This window comes from Leucoraja erinacea, chromosome 7 (genome assembly GCF_028641065.1).
Source record: "Leucoraja erinacea ecotype New England chromosome 7, Leri_hhj_1, whole genome shotgun sequence".
Classification (NCBI taxonomy): domain Eukaryota; kingdom Metazoa; phylum Chordata; class Chondrichthyes; order Rajiformes; family Rajidae; genus Leucoraja; species Leucoraja erinaceus.
In genome coordinates, this window is record NC_073383.1 from 42,984,869 (window position 1) to 42,999,026 (window position 14,158).

The 14,158-nt window shown below is 43.7% G+C and overlaps 1 protein-coding gene across 8 annotated transcripts in view; it reads right to left on the minus strand.

Moving 5' to 3' along the window:
• Positions 1 to 14,158, minus strand: part of nbeal1 (neurobeachin-like 1) — a 237,135-nt gene that overhangs the window by 139,972 nt on the left and 83,005 nt on the right. For 6 of the 8 annotated variants that reach the window (XM_055638377.1, XM_055638374.1, XM_055638378.1 and 3 more), the window contains exons 7-8: positions 5,321 to 5,406; positions 541 to 847 (exon numbers count right to left, since the gene is read on the minus strand). In XM_055638377.1, coding sequence (XP_055494352.1) covers positions 541 to 847; positions 5,321 to 5,406 — 393 coding nt within the window. Of the gene's footprint in view, positions 1 to 540; positions 848 to 5,320; positions 5,407 to 14,158 lie in introns of those variants that run through there. The other 2 variants (XM_055638376.1, XM_055638375.1) reach the window with 1 other exon arrangement.

The following is a 14,158-nucleotide window of genomic DNA, read 5'->3' on the forward strand; positions in this document are numbered from 1 at the left end:
TCCACAAGACCAATGTAACTCAGAATATACAAGTGGAACATTTAGATCATCCCCAACAATGCTTTTCACCTACTTTCTCTGCATAATCTAAAGATCATCCACACTTCTGCTGCCAGTATTTAAACTTGTATCAAATCCTTGTCACCATCTTCAACATGTTTCAATAACTTACAACAGGCACCCTGTCCAGCAATGAAAATATATTACAATTTTCATCTTGTTCAAATTCCTCCATCCCCTCTCCCAATCTCTGTGGTCTACTCCACTGAACCATTCAATGCTCTACTGTTGGTGGCCAAGTCTTTCATTGCCTAATTCCCACATACTGAAATTCCCCCCTTAAACCTTTCTATCTTAGTCAGAATGGTTCTTAAAACCTACTACTTTGACTATCTTTTACCAAGTTAAGGGCACTATGTGAAGATAAATGTTGTCATAACATGAATTAGGATATTTATTTATTGTGCATTTATTCATTTAAAAAAAAATCAGGACCCCTAGCTATAAGTGAAAGACATTCAGAGCAGGCAATCTACTCACTCAGCATTTGTATTTGTAGTGCAATGAAACTGCTCTCCCAGTTCCGAGATTTGCAATTGACCAGCAATGCAACATGATCAGAATTGAGCAGCTTGAAGTAATTCTCAAGGATTGTGCCGATCTCCACCTGCCTTTGATCAGAGCTGCTGGTAAGCAGTATGTGAATCACCTCAGTCAGGCACTTCAGGGTCAGCTCCAATTTATGGCTTACATCCTCTGGGTCCTTATCATCCACCAAATCACAATCTGCCAGCACCCTCATCAATACTTCCATTGTAGCTGGTGAGATTGCCTGGAGTGCATTGCGCTGAAATAATAATGATATAATTCTTGGTTATTGATTAGTACGAGTGTCAAGGGTTATGGGGAGAAGGCAGGGGTTAGGAGTTTGAGATAGATCAGCCATGATTGAATGGTGGAGTAGACTTGATGGGCCGAATGGCCTAATTCTGCTGCTATCACTTCTGCCATGATAATTTTTCATAAATCAATGAATTTTGCAGCGTTACTACATTGATACCCATTGGAAACAAAATTCAGTGGGAGAAAACAATAGATCTACCATTCCACTTGTGGATGTTTGGGAGGTAGTAGAAATGGGCTACATGGTGATGGGGTTAATGAGGCTGCGGGGGGCGGGGGGGGTGGTGTTATTTCGAGAAAGTGAAATCACTGATGTCTAGGAGGCAAAAGCTTGGTCTTCAGTGGTGAGATGATGTCAATGATGTCAAAAATAAGCCATAGACTTTATGGATCATATCTACCATCTCAGCTAAACTCTTACCAGCTTGTTTATCCTTGGTAGACAACTTGATAAGATTCACAGGGACCCTGCTTTCAATTGACAAGGAAAGTGTCATCAAAGTCGTCTCTTCAATTCTGTTCACTGGATCAGCTGGTCCACAGGTGCCCTACTTCTTAACCTCCCTACATCTATTGATTACAAACTGCCAATGCAACACTTGCACTCCACTCAGTCAAGACCAGCACCAATACTGCCATTACACCAGGAGTTTGGTGAACTAACCTCTGCCTCACAGAAGTTAGCATCAATTCTGATGCACCTAAATCCTATATCTATTTCAATCAATACCTATATATCTTCCAAAAAGGTTTTTCAAAAAACTGGACTCAGACATTACAAATTTTATATGGGACTATAAATCCAACAGAATACAAAGAACACACCTTAGTAAACCCAAAGAGCTGGGTGGTCTAGCACTCCCTAACTTTATGTACTATAATTGGGCAGTAAATATTAAAAATATGATTCACCTGCTGGACAATTCTGTCCAGCAGGTGGACTGGATTGTAATGGAGAGAGAGGACTGCTCTCCGTGTAATATAGGAGCGACTCTCCTTTCACCAATAAATCTGAATAACAAAAATGACAATAGAAATCCAATTATACATAGCGCAATTAGAACTTGGAAACAAATAAAACAGAATCTAAAATTAAGAAATCTATCTCTTTTAATGCCAATAGTCAATAATCTGTCGTTTAAACCATCTACTATAGATAAATCATTTACACAATGGGAAAGAATAGGAATCAAAACGCTCGGAGACTTGTATGAATTCGGAAAATTATTATAATTTCAACAATTACAACTGAAATATAATTTGAGAAATAATCAATATTTTAAAATTCTTCAATTGTGTGACTATCTGAAACAATACACAAAAGACTATCATAACATGCCTCCAGACTTACTGGACAAAGCAATGAAGACAAAGGCCGAATCAGCAAACCTAATATCATACTTATACAACACTGTTTTAAATATAGAAATACCTACAACTGATGGTATTAGAAGAGACTGGGAACAAGAACTAGCTATAAAAATTTCAAAAGAGAGCTGGGATAAACACTTACTATATGTGCATAAATGCTCGATCAACGTACGACATACTCTAATTCAATTCAAAACATTACATAGACTATACTATTCAAAAACAAAAATAAATAAACTTTTCCCTAACGTCTCACCCATTTGTGATAAATGTAAGTCTCATGAAGCTACCATAGCGCACTCTTTTGTTTTTTGTATAAAAATCCAAAAATTCTGGAACGAAATATTTGAAATCTTCACAAAACTATTTAAAATAAAACTCATACCAAAAGCAGAATGGATTATTTTTGGAATAACGGAAGGTAGCCCTGAACTAAACGTGTTTCAAAAGAATTTACTTAATTACGGGCTAATAATGGGGAAAAAAGCTTATACTCAAATTCTGGAAAAATGCTCCTATACCAACAATAAAAATGTGGATTTCAAACATGTTCGAAACATTACATCTGGAAGAGATGAGACTCCTCCTAGCAGGCAAAGCAGACCACTTCCAAAAGACGTGGTCTGCATTTATGGACTTATTACAAGCATAAGGTGCATTAGTAATTTAAAAAATAAATGGTGCCAGGATCTGGTAACGGGGGGTGAAAAATACGGTTGGTATATCCCTTTTTGCAGAGTTTTTTTTTATAATAGAGCGATTGTTACTCTTTCTTTCTTTCTTTTCTAGGGTCTATTTCTTAACTTTCTTCTCTAACTCCTTTTCTAATGGGCTTTCTTTTCCCAACACTTTCCTGCACCTTCACGACTCTTTCTCACTTTCCTTCTTTTATTTCTATCTTTTTTAAAGTTAAAAAAATGAAGGGGTACAACAAATGTAATGAGATATATCTGGTGTGTATTACTGCAACTTATTGTACTTCTAATAAAAATAAAATAAAAAAAATAAAAAAAAATTAAAAAAATTCTGATGCACCTCTTCTTACCTCTCTCTCTCGACCATGATCCCACCATTAAATATCATGGTATTGTCTCTTAGACATCAGTGAACTCTATCTCAGGAGCTCATCCCTCCACTAACACCAAAAACAACCCACTTCTATGTCCTTCCCATGATCAGGACTGTTATGGTAGACCCATAATTTCAACCAAGGTTGATGAGGCCAAGGCCATAGATGCTGACTATATGGAATTCAGCAAGGCCTTTGATAATGTGTAAGAAGCAACTGCAGATGCTAGTTTAAACCGAAGATAGACACAAAAAGCTGGAGTAACTCAGCAGGACAGGCAGCATCTCTGGAGAGAAGGAATGCATGAGGTTTTGGGTCGAGACTCTTCTTCAGACTGGTTAGGGATAAGGGAGACAAGAGATATAGCCTCCTCCTTGGCCAGAGTGAGTCCCACCACAAATTGGAGGAGGAGCAGCACCTCATATTTTGCTTGGGTAGTTTACACCCCAGCGGTATGAATATTGACCTCCAATTGCAGGTAGTCCTTGCTTTCTCCCTCCTTCCCTCCCCTTCCCAGCTCTCCCACAGCCTACTATCTCCTCCGCCTCTTCCTTCCTTTTTCCCGCCCCCCGACATCTGTCTGAAGAAGGGTCTCGACTCAAAACGTCGCCTATTCCTTCGCTTCATAGATGCTGCCTCATTCGCTGAGTTTCTCCATCATTTTTGTCTACTTTCCAAGAGATATAGATGGTGATGTGGAGAGATAAAGTCCTGGGGTGGCAGGAAAAGGGGAAATGCAACGAGACCTGGGTGTCATGGTACACCAATCATTGAAAGTAGGCATGCAGGTGCAGCAGGCAGTGAAGAAAGCGAATGGTATGTTAGCATTCATAGCAAAAGGATTTGAGTATAAGAGCAGGGAGGTTCTACTGCAGTTATACAGGGTCTTGGTGAGACCACACCTGGAGTATTGCGTACAGTTTTGGTCTCCTAATCTGAGAAAAAACATTCTTGCCATAGAGGGAGTGCAGAGAAGGTTCACCAGACTGATTCCTGGGATGGCAGGACTTTCATATGCAGAAAGACTGGATAGACTCGGCTTGTACTCGCTAGAATTTAGAAGATTGAGGGGGGATCTTATAGAAACTTATAAAATTCTTAAGAGGTTGGACAGGCTAGATGCAGGAAGATTATTCCCGATGTTGGGGAGGTCACGAACAAGGGGTCACAGTTTAAGGATAAAGGGGAAGTCTTTTAGTACCGAGATGAGAAAATCATTTTTTACACAGAGAGTGGTGAATCTGTGGAATTCTCTGCCACAGAAGGTAGTTGAGGCCAGTTCATTGGCAATATTTAAGAGGGAGTTAGATGTGGCCCTTATGGCTAAAGGGATCAGGAGGTATGGAGAGAAGGCAGGTATAGGATACTGAGTTGGATGTTCAGCCATGATCATATTGACTGGCGGTGCAGGCTCGAAAGGCCGAATGGCCTAATCCTGCACCTATTTTCTATGTTTCTATGTTTCCATAAAGAATAATGAATTAAAGATATGCAAAATGTAACGCTGATAAAGGAAACAGGCCATTGTAAGTTGTTTGTAGGGTGAAAATGAGAAGCTAGTATGACTTGGGTGGGGGAGGGATAGAGAGAGGGGGATTATGATCCTTAAGGGTGCTGGAAGCCAGATCATGAAGTGTACTTAAGATGGAGACAGATAAATACTTAAAAGATTCAGGAACTGAGGGTGATGGGGAACTGGCAGAGAAGAGGAGTTGAGACAAATGGAATCAGCCATAGTTATTTTGAATGATAGGGCAGTTTTAAGGGGCCTAATGGCCTACTCCAGTTCCTTTTTCGTGTGTTTCCATGTCTGATAAAAACTTTATTAGTCTGACGTATTCACTGACTTGCTAACTTAACCTGCTGAGCTTTATCAGCATTTTTGTTAACTCATGTTTCTAGCATATATTTTGCATTTCCCTCTAATTTAAGTTATTAATGTTCAATAGTAAAACAACTTAATTGTGCAGTTCTCACCTGTCCACCTGCAACAATGGCACCAAAAAGATGAAGAAGACAACATTTCAGATTCTCCTTCAGATGCTCACTCTCTTGAAAACATTCTGAGAAAGATAAAGCAAACTGATCAATTAAATGGCGAAATCAGGCACAAGATATCCAACTGAAAGAGAATGCAAACTACTGGAGCATAGGCCGCAGTGCGGTTTTGAAAGTGGGGGGGCTGAGCGATCACTGATAACCGGCCTCGGGGGTACCCGGCGAGGGAGTGGAGCTATGGATGGTGTCGAAGGTGGGGGGCAACCCCCCCCTCCCACGGTAGGGACTTTGCTGTATTCCAATCATGTTTTAGTGCATTGTATGATTTCAATGTTTTTTGTTTGGTGTATTTTTAAAATAACGTAGGGCCTATGTGAGATGCTATCCAAACAGATCAGACAATATACTGCACATAAATATAATTAACTTAACCTCAAGCATAATAGAACACAAGGGAAGATACTGAGTGCAGAACATCTAAACATAACTAAAGCTCTGATCTTGTGATCTTCTGGTTTGCGTAGTTTTTCTATTTACGCAAAAACGATACACGATAGCACTGCGATTTTTTTGTCAGCTCACTCACCGTTTCCTGTGCTGCGAGTGCACCATTTCATTCCGATCGGTGGTATAATGTAAAAGTCAGCGAGGTTTAAAAATCGTAAAAAGCGCGCGCGCACAGATCTATCTCCTCTCCTGCCAGTCAGCGCCTCGCGAATTGGTCTCTTCTCCTGTCACGCCGCGCGACTGTCCCTCCTTCCTGCGCCATTGCATCTTTACTGGAGCTGAGGGAGGCCGGCGGAGGTCTCCAACCGGACACAATTTCGGAGGGACAGGCGCGGCGACGTCGCCAAACGGAAAGCAGTGAATCAGAACCCGACGGAGGAGAGCGTCCAGCACCCGCTGCAAATCCCAAATGCACCGCCATCACAACGCCCCGCAGCTCCAGCCCCATCCCCTCTGGCCCCCCTCGCTGGCTCCTGCCCCCTCCCCCGATGAGGGCGCCGATGGCTGATGCTCCTCCAGGGCACGGGGAGCGGCAACCTCGAGATCCTGGGGAGGGAGAGTGAGGGAGGAGAGGGGATAGAGGGAGAGAAGGGTAGAGGAGTTATGGAGGGAGGGAAGGTAGGGGAAAGGAGAGGTGAGGGAGGGATGGGGAAGGGTAGGAGGAGAGGGAAAAGAAGAGGGAGGAGGTGAGGAGGGATAGTGGGCGAGGAGGGAGAAAAGAAGGAGAGGAGGGGGGAATAGAGGAGGGGGGAATGGGGGAGGTAGGGAGTGGGGAATAGAGGGAGAGGAGGGTAGTGGGGGAGGTGAGGAGGGATATATAGGGTTGGATAGGGGAGTGGGAGTGGGGGACCTGAGGAAAGCCTCCTGCGTGACTAGGGACCCCTGTGCAGTTGGGGGCTATGGGTGAGTGGTGGAACATTGCGTTGGGGGACCAAGCCTCCTGCGTGACAGGGACCCAACTTAATCTAGTAGAATCATACAGTTGGAGACAGGCTCTTCGGCCCAACACCCACGCCAACCAACTTGCCCCATCTACACTAGTCCTACCTGACTGTATTTTGCCCACATCTCTAGAAACCTTTCCTATTCCATTTACCTGACCAAATATTTCTTAAATGTTATGATAGTATCTGCCTCAACTACCTTCTCTGGCAGCTCGTTCTACATATCATCTATAAAGAATGTAAAATGGTTGCCCTCAGGTTCTTATTAAAAAATTCCCCCCTCACCTTAAACTTATGCCCTCTGGTTCTAGATTTCCCCCATTCTGGGTAAAATACAGAGTAAAGTTAACAATCAGTTCCTTGGTTTCATTGACATTGAACAAGATTATTGTTCTGGCACCATTCAATCAGAGGATCAATCTCCCTCCTATACTCTGACTCATCAATATCGTAATTTGTCCAACATAGGCTGTGGGCCGAGGAGCTTTATTCCAGTGTTTCGTGACCCAAGTCACAGAACTACATGAAATTTTCACATATTGTGTAAAAATATTATATAAATCACCCCTGAAACTAGTCATAAACAAGACTTGCACATTTTTATTAAATTAGAGAAAACCCGGAAAAATCTTGGGTATTTTTCGTCCAATCAAAGCATGTTTAACATTGAGTTGTATACCACTTTGTTTCAGGCTAGCTAGGCAGGGAGCACACAACATTGGTGAGAGGACTTCACTGATGCCTGTTTTACTGGAGATTCCGATGAAGGTTCTTTTTAGTTCTGTGGAATACATGTTGTAGAAACTTGCAGCAGGGCAATGCAATTTAGTGAGAAAAGTATTAAGTCTGAAGAATGTGCAGCTAAGTGGATAGAAGTGGAAGAAAGTCTTGAAAGCAAAGTCCCTGCTGAGATGCTGCAACACAAAGTTGTGAAACCAGTGAAACTTTGTGAATCAACTCAAACTGAAAGGTAAGATCTAAAGTCTGAATTTATGAAAATTAATCTGTATGGACTTTAATTAACGTAATTGCACCCTTTTATAATGTGAAAAAATGAAATTTGGAGGTTGTACATTCACTCATCATTCATTCACTCACTCATCGTCGTTCATTCATTCATTCACTCATACATTCATCCATTCACTCATTCATTCATTCATCATCCATTCATTCATTCATTCATTTATCCAATCATTCACTCACTCATTCATGAAGTTGAGGGTCTAAACTATGTGTATCCATAACAAGGTAAATTAAACATTTTCACTAATGCCAGCTTGTTGTAGTCAAATAAGTCTTTAACATCTAATCTCGGAGCTGCCTGCGATAACTTACCGGGAAAAAGTGCTCCGATCGCGGGGCCTATGTACTTAACATAGTGAAGCCGCGGTCACAATTAAGAAGCAGCTAATTCGCAAACGCGGAGCCACGGATCATCTCCGCGGGCGGGGGGGGGGGGGGGGGGGGTTGTTGTTTGGTCCCCCCGGGGGGGGGGGGGGGGGGGGGGGGGAGGAGGCTGTACATAGTGTCGTCAGTAGCGGCTGTTTCCAGGCCCCGACCATGGGAGAAAAAGGGAGGAATATTCATTGCACTTTATAGGCTGCCATTGGAGTGAGAAATGGTAAGAAATGGCTGATGTTTATGTAGAAATGAATAGGTGTATGTGAACTTGAACTAATTTATCTATGGTAGTAACAGTGTTATTTTCATTAACATTAAGAAGAGGTTGAAATGTTATGAATTGAAGTCCATGCAGACTTAATGACTATGAGATGTTTTGTTTTGTAGCCTCTGCCTGACCCTCCACTTGAACTTGAACTTGAACTAACTTATCAATGGACTTCTCAAAACTTATCAAAAGACTTGGAATCTGATGAAGAATATTCAGATGACGATTAGATGTAATGTAAACAAATAAACTGGGGAAATAAATGGTTATATAAAGTTTTATTTTAGTGTCGATCATTTCACTGTTTATTTGGTCAAATTATTTAAACAATGAGTGAATTACTTATGATAATGGCGTGCTGGTGAATGACAGTGCAACTGCCCACCCATCCACACATACATACACACATCCACACACACATCCATCCGTATGCACACTTCCATGCATGCACACACACACACTTACATGCACACATACTTCCGCACACACACATCCATCTGCATGCAGACATACATGTACACATCCATGCACACACATACATCCACACACATACATCCACACATACACGTTTGACAGGTATACACAGACACACACACACACACAAACTACAGATACTCAAACAACACAACACTTTTAGGGTTATTTTAGGTTAAAGGTAATAGCCCTCATTTGCAAAGGCACCATCGGGGGGTCTCTATCATATATATAGGCTCATTGTAGCTTAAAATGAATACTCATCGAGTAAACATCAGAGCATTCGATTCTTGGTCAGGATGTGACATTTACATCAGAAATAAGACAGGTCTTTTACAGGTCTGCCACCCAGCCTGGCACTGCCCCAGTCCCACTATGGCCATTACCCCCACTCTCCCCACTATGGCAGTCAGTGGGACTCAGTAAACGTAGGAACCCAGAGGATCTGTCCTGGCACTTTAATTAGGCAGGTTCATGAGCCCTTAAAACCTCAGACCTCTGCTGCAGTCTCATTACATCTCCTATTAAAGCGACTGGAAGATGCCTTGCAGGACTGTCCCCCAGCCTGGGACTGTCCCCCAGCCTGGAACTGCCCCAGTCCCACTATGGCCATGACCCCCACTCTGCACACTAGCAGTCAGTGGGGTTCAGTAAAGGGAGGAACCCACAAGAACTGCCCTCACTCATTAATTAGGCTGGTTCAGGAGCAAAACACTCACAATTATATTCATCATATTATTTTTATATAATACAATTATGATCACAGTCATATTTACAAGTCATAGGTATAGGTATAATAATATATAGTTTAAATGGACTGCAACTCGGAAATAGGCTACCCATGGTGTAATATGGGCATTGGCCACTAGATGGCGCGATTTCATTTTCTAATTAGCTTAATTAATTAATGTGCAAAGTTTGGCATTGATGAGTTATGACTTCCTTCTCAATTATATTTCATCTAAATCTGTGGAAAATGTCATGTAGTTTGGCGACTTGGGTCACGAAAACTGATTTTTAGACACATTTTTGATGCTCGGCCCACAGCCTAACAACGGTGGTGTCATAACAGTTCCAGAGCATAACAGTTCCAGAGAAAAAGTCCACTGTCCGTAATTAGGTAGTTTGGAAAAACAGGACTGCACCCGAGGACCGTTTCAAAGTCTGTTTGTCATCTACATCAATGTTTTGTATGAGAACATACAGGGCAAGATTAGCAAGTTTGCTGATGATACAAAAGTTAGTGGTTTTGCAGATAGTGAAGATGGTTGTGAATGATTGCAGCAGGATCTGGATCGATTGGCCAGGTGGGTGGAGGAATGGTTGATGGAATTCAACACTCTGGGTAGTGTTGTAGAGCAGAGGGATCTAGGAGTACAAGTGCATGATTCCATGAAGGTCGAGTCTTAGGTAGATAAGGTGGTCAAAAAGGCTTTTGGTACTTTGGCCTTCATCAGTCAGAGTATTGAGTATGGATGTTGGGAGGTCATGTTGCAGTTGTACGAGACGTTGGTGAGACCGCATTTAGAAAATTGTGTTCAGTTCTGGGCACCATGTTATAGGAAAGTTATTGTCAAGCTTGAAAGGGTTCAGAAATTATTTACGAGGATGTTGCCAGGACTAGAGGGTGTGAGCTACAGGGAGAGGTTGAATAGGCTGGGTCTCTATTCCATGAAGCGCACGAGAATGAGGGGAGATCTTATTCGTATACAAAATCATGAGAGGAATAGATTGGGTAAATGCAGAGTCTTCCGGTGGGGCGGCGCGACTCTGGTCAGCAGCGGCCTCTGCAGTCTGTCCGCGTTTTATTATTTTCTGTCTGTGTTTAAATGTAGTTTTTGTTATTTTTTGTTGGGGTGTGTGTGGGGGGTGGGGGTGGGGGTGGGGGTGGGGGGGGGGGGGGAGGGGGTAACTTTTTAAATCTGTCCCTACACGGGAGACCCGACCTTTTCTCGTCAGGTTTCCGTTGTCGTTGGGGCCGCAACAAGGAGCGGCCTCCAACAGGAAGAAGCCGGGGACTCTGATGCTACGACTCACCGTCGCCGTCGCGGGGCTGGCCGAGTCCGGAGCGGGTGGAGCGGTGGAGGAGCGCTGCTGCTGCTGCTGCTGCTGCTACCGGAGAGTCGGAGGCTCCAACGGCGGGTCCCTGGAGGGAGACCGCTTTTCAGGGCTCTCGCAACGGCGACTTCCCCCGCCCGAGTTGCGGAGTTGAAGAGCTCCTGGAGCGGGGCCTAACATCACTGCCCCGCGCGGCTTGGAATGGCCGCGGGACTCTGCGAGCGCACGCCGGGGGCTCTAACAGCAAGACCCGGTGTGCGACCTCGCACCACCCGGCGTGGCTTTAATGGCCGTGGGACAATCGCCATCGCCAGCCGGGGGCTTTGACTTTGACTCTGACATCGGGGGGGGGGGGGGGAGTGCAGTGGAGAGATAAGTTTATTAGGCCTTCCATCACAGCGATGTGATGGATGTTTATGTAAATTATGTTGTGTCTTGGGTCTATGTGTTTGTAATGTATGGCTGCAGAAACGGCATTTCGTTTGGACCTCAAGGGGTCCAAATGACAATTAAATGTATCTTGTAATCTTGTAATCTTTTGCCCAAAGTAGGGGAATCGAGGACCAGAGGACATAGGTTCAAGGTGAAGGGTAAAAGATTTAATAGGAATCCTAGGGGTAGCTTTTTCCACACAAAGGACGGTGGGTTTATGGAACAAGCTGCCAGAGGAGGTAGTTGAGGCAGGGACTATCCCAACATTTAAGAAACAGTTAGACTGATACATAGGACAGGTTGGATAGAACAGGTTTGGAGGGATACAGACCAAAAGCAGGTAGTGTAGCTGGAACATGTTGGCGGGTGTGGGCAAGTTGGGCCGAAGGGCCTGTTTTCCATGCTCTATCACTCTATGACTACATTTCACCTCCACCATGCATGAATGCTTCAAAATCAAGTGGTCGGGATTTATTGCCATTTACTCAAGCATGAGCAAGTTACATAGAAACATAAAAAATAGGTGCAGGAATAGGCCAATCGGCCCTTCGAGCCAGCACCGCCATTCAATATGATCATGGCTGATCATCTAAAATCAGTACCCCTTTCCTGTATTTTCCCCACCGCTTCTACCCAGTGCTTGGTACCTACTTCTAGCAGCCACTGGTTGTCCTCCAGGATGCACCGAGTCGCAACCATGCCGGTCACCAGGGCGCATTCGGCGCAGAGACTCTCACAGCAGCGGTGCAACGCTTCCTCCTTGCCTTTGGCCCAAGGCCCGGCCGCCTCCGACGGCCTGGGGCTCTTGTACTGAGGCTGCTCCATGCCCGAAGCTGCAGCGAGCGGCTCGCCAGCCCTGGCTCCCCGTCTGCATCAGCCCCCGCCGCTGCTTCTGCTTCCATCCCTCCCTCCGCCCTGGCTCCCTAACACCCACGACCAGGTTGCTCAGAGCACAGCAGCGCTTCGTCCAAAACCGGAGATAATAGTGTGGAAACAGTCCAAAGTCCTTCCAGGTAATTATCCAACTATCAAGAGTCAAGTGCGTTTAATTGTTAAATGTAGCGAAATGGAGCAATAAAAGTCTTGCCTGCAGCAGCATTACAGGGCTGTAAACACAGTACTCATATAATATGACATTAATATTGTTTGATTTTTGTGTGTATGTATGTCGTTACACTGCGTGCATTAACTACACATTATGAAACACGTGTAGCCGAAAAAGTGAGGGTGCTGCAGCCCCTTCGTGGGCCATATGGAGGAATTTGGGTCTGAACTCCAGTCTGAAGAAAGCTCCCAACCCAAAAAGTTGTCTGTCCATTTTCTTCCACAAATACTGCCTGACCTGCTGATTCCTCCAGAAGTTTATTTTTTTGCTACAGCACCTGGTGTCTCTTGTGACTGAGAGATAAAGTGACTTGCTAAAATCCAATACAAAGTTTATTTGCTGTAGATAAAACTGTAATGACAAATAATAAGTGGAATATGGACCTGGTAGTCACTCTTGTAAACTTTGGCAACATTGCACTTAATGAGTGTAACTGAAATTATCTACATATGTAATGAATCATCTTCAGTTATTCTAATGCATGAAAAATCCATGACTGGTTAATCTTTCAATTCCTTCGAAGATGCTCTCTGTACCTTAGAAAAATAAATTCAATACAACTCCTTTGTGTTTACACTTGTGCTCTCATCCAATTCTGTTTTTATTTCAATTTTCTTCCCGTGCTACTTTTTTCCATCTGATACAATTCCGTAGCTGTATCAACATCCTAATACTTCAATCATACCCATTTAGCATGGGAATGGACAGTGAATGTCTGTGAACTATTTTTACACAGGAAAGGGTAGCAAAGTAAGCTGATCCCCAGAATCAACATCAGTTTCAGCAAAACCAAATAGCAAAGTAAGAATTTAATTGTCCTATCTGGGACACATGACCATAAACTCTCTTGAATCTTGAATCTAGCCCTCGGGGGAGATTCCCAGCCCAACATCAGAATCCATATTGTTGGTCACATAGAACAACTTTTTCAAATGCACATTGGCATCACCCCCAAACTATTTCTCCATTACATCTTAAGAGAGAGTTAGGTAGAGCTCTTGGGGCTAGTGGAGTCAAGGGATACGGGGAGAAGGCAGGCACGGGTTATTGATAGGGGATGATCAGCCATGATCACAATGAATGGCGGTGCTGGCTCGTAGGGCCGAATGGCCTCCTCCTGCACCTATTTTCTATGTTTCTATGTTACATCGACGACTGTATCGGGGCTGCCTCTTGCACCTGAGCACAACTCATTGAGTTCATTAACTTTACCACTAACTTCCACCCTGCCCTCAAATTCACATGGACTATCTCAGTCACCTCTCTCTCCTTGATCTCTTCATCACCTTCACAAGGAACAGACTATCGATTGACGTCTACTTCAAACCCACCGACTCTCACGGTTATCTGGACTAGACCTCCTCCCGCCCTGCCTCTTGCAAAGATGGTATCCCCAATCTCAATTTCTCCGTTTCTGTCACATCTGCTCCTAAGATCAGGCTTTCCATTCCAGGAATTCCGAGTAGTCCTCTTTTTGTAAACATGGTTTCCCCTCTGCTGTCATGCATGGATCCCTCACCCACATTTCCTGTGTCCCTTAAGATCTGCACTCACTCTCCCTCCAGATGGAAAAGGATTAAGTTCCCCAAACCTCGCCTTTTCCTCCATCTCGAGTCGGACAAATCATT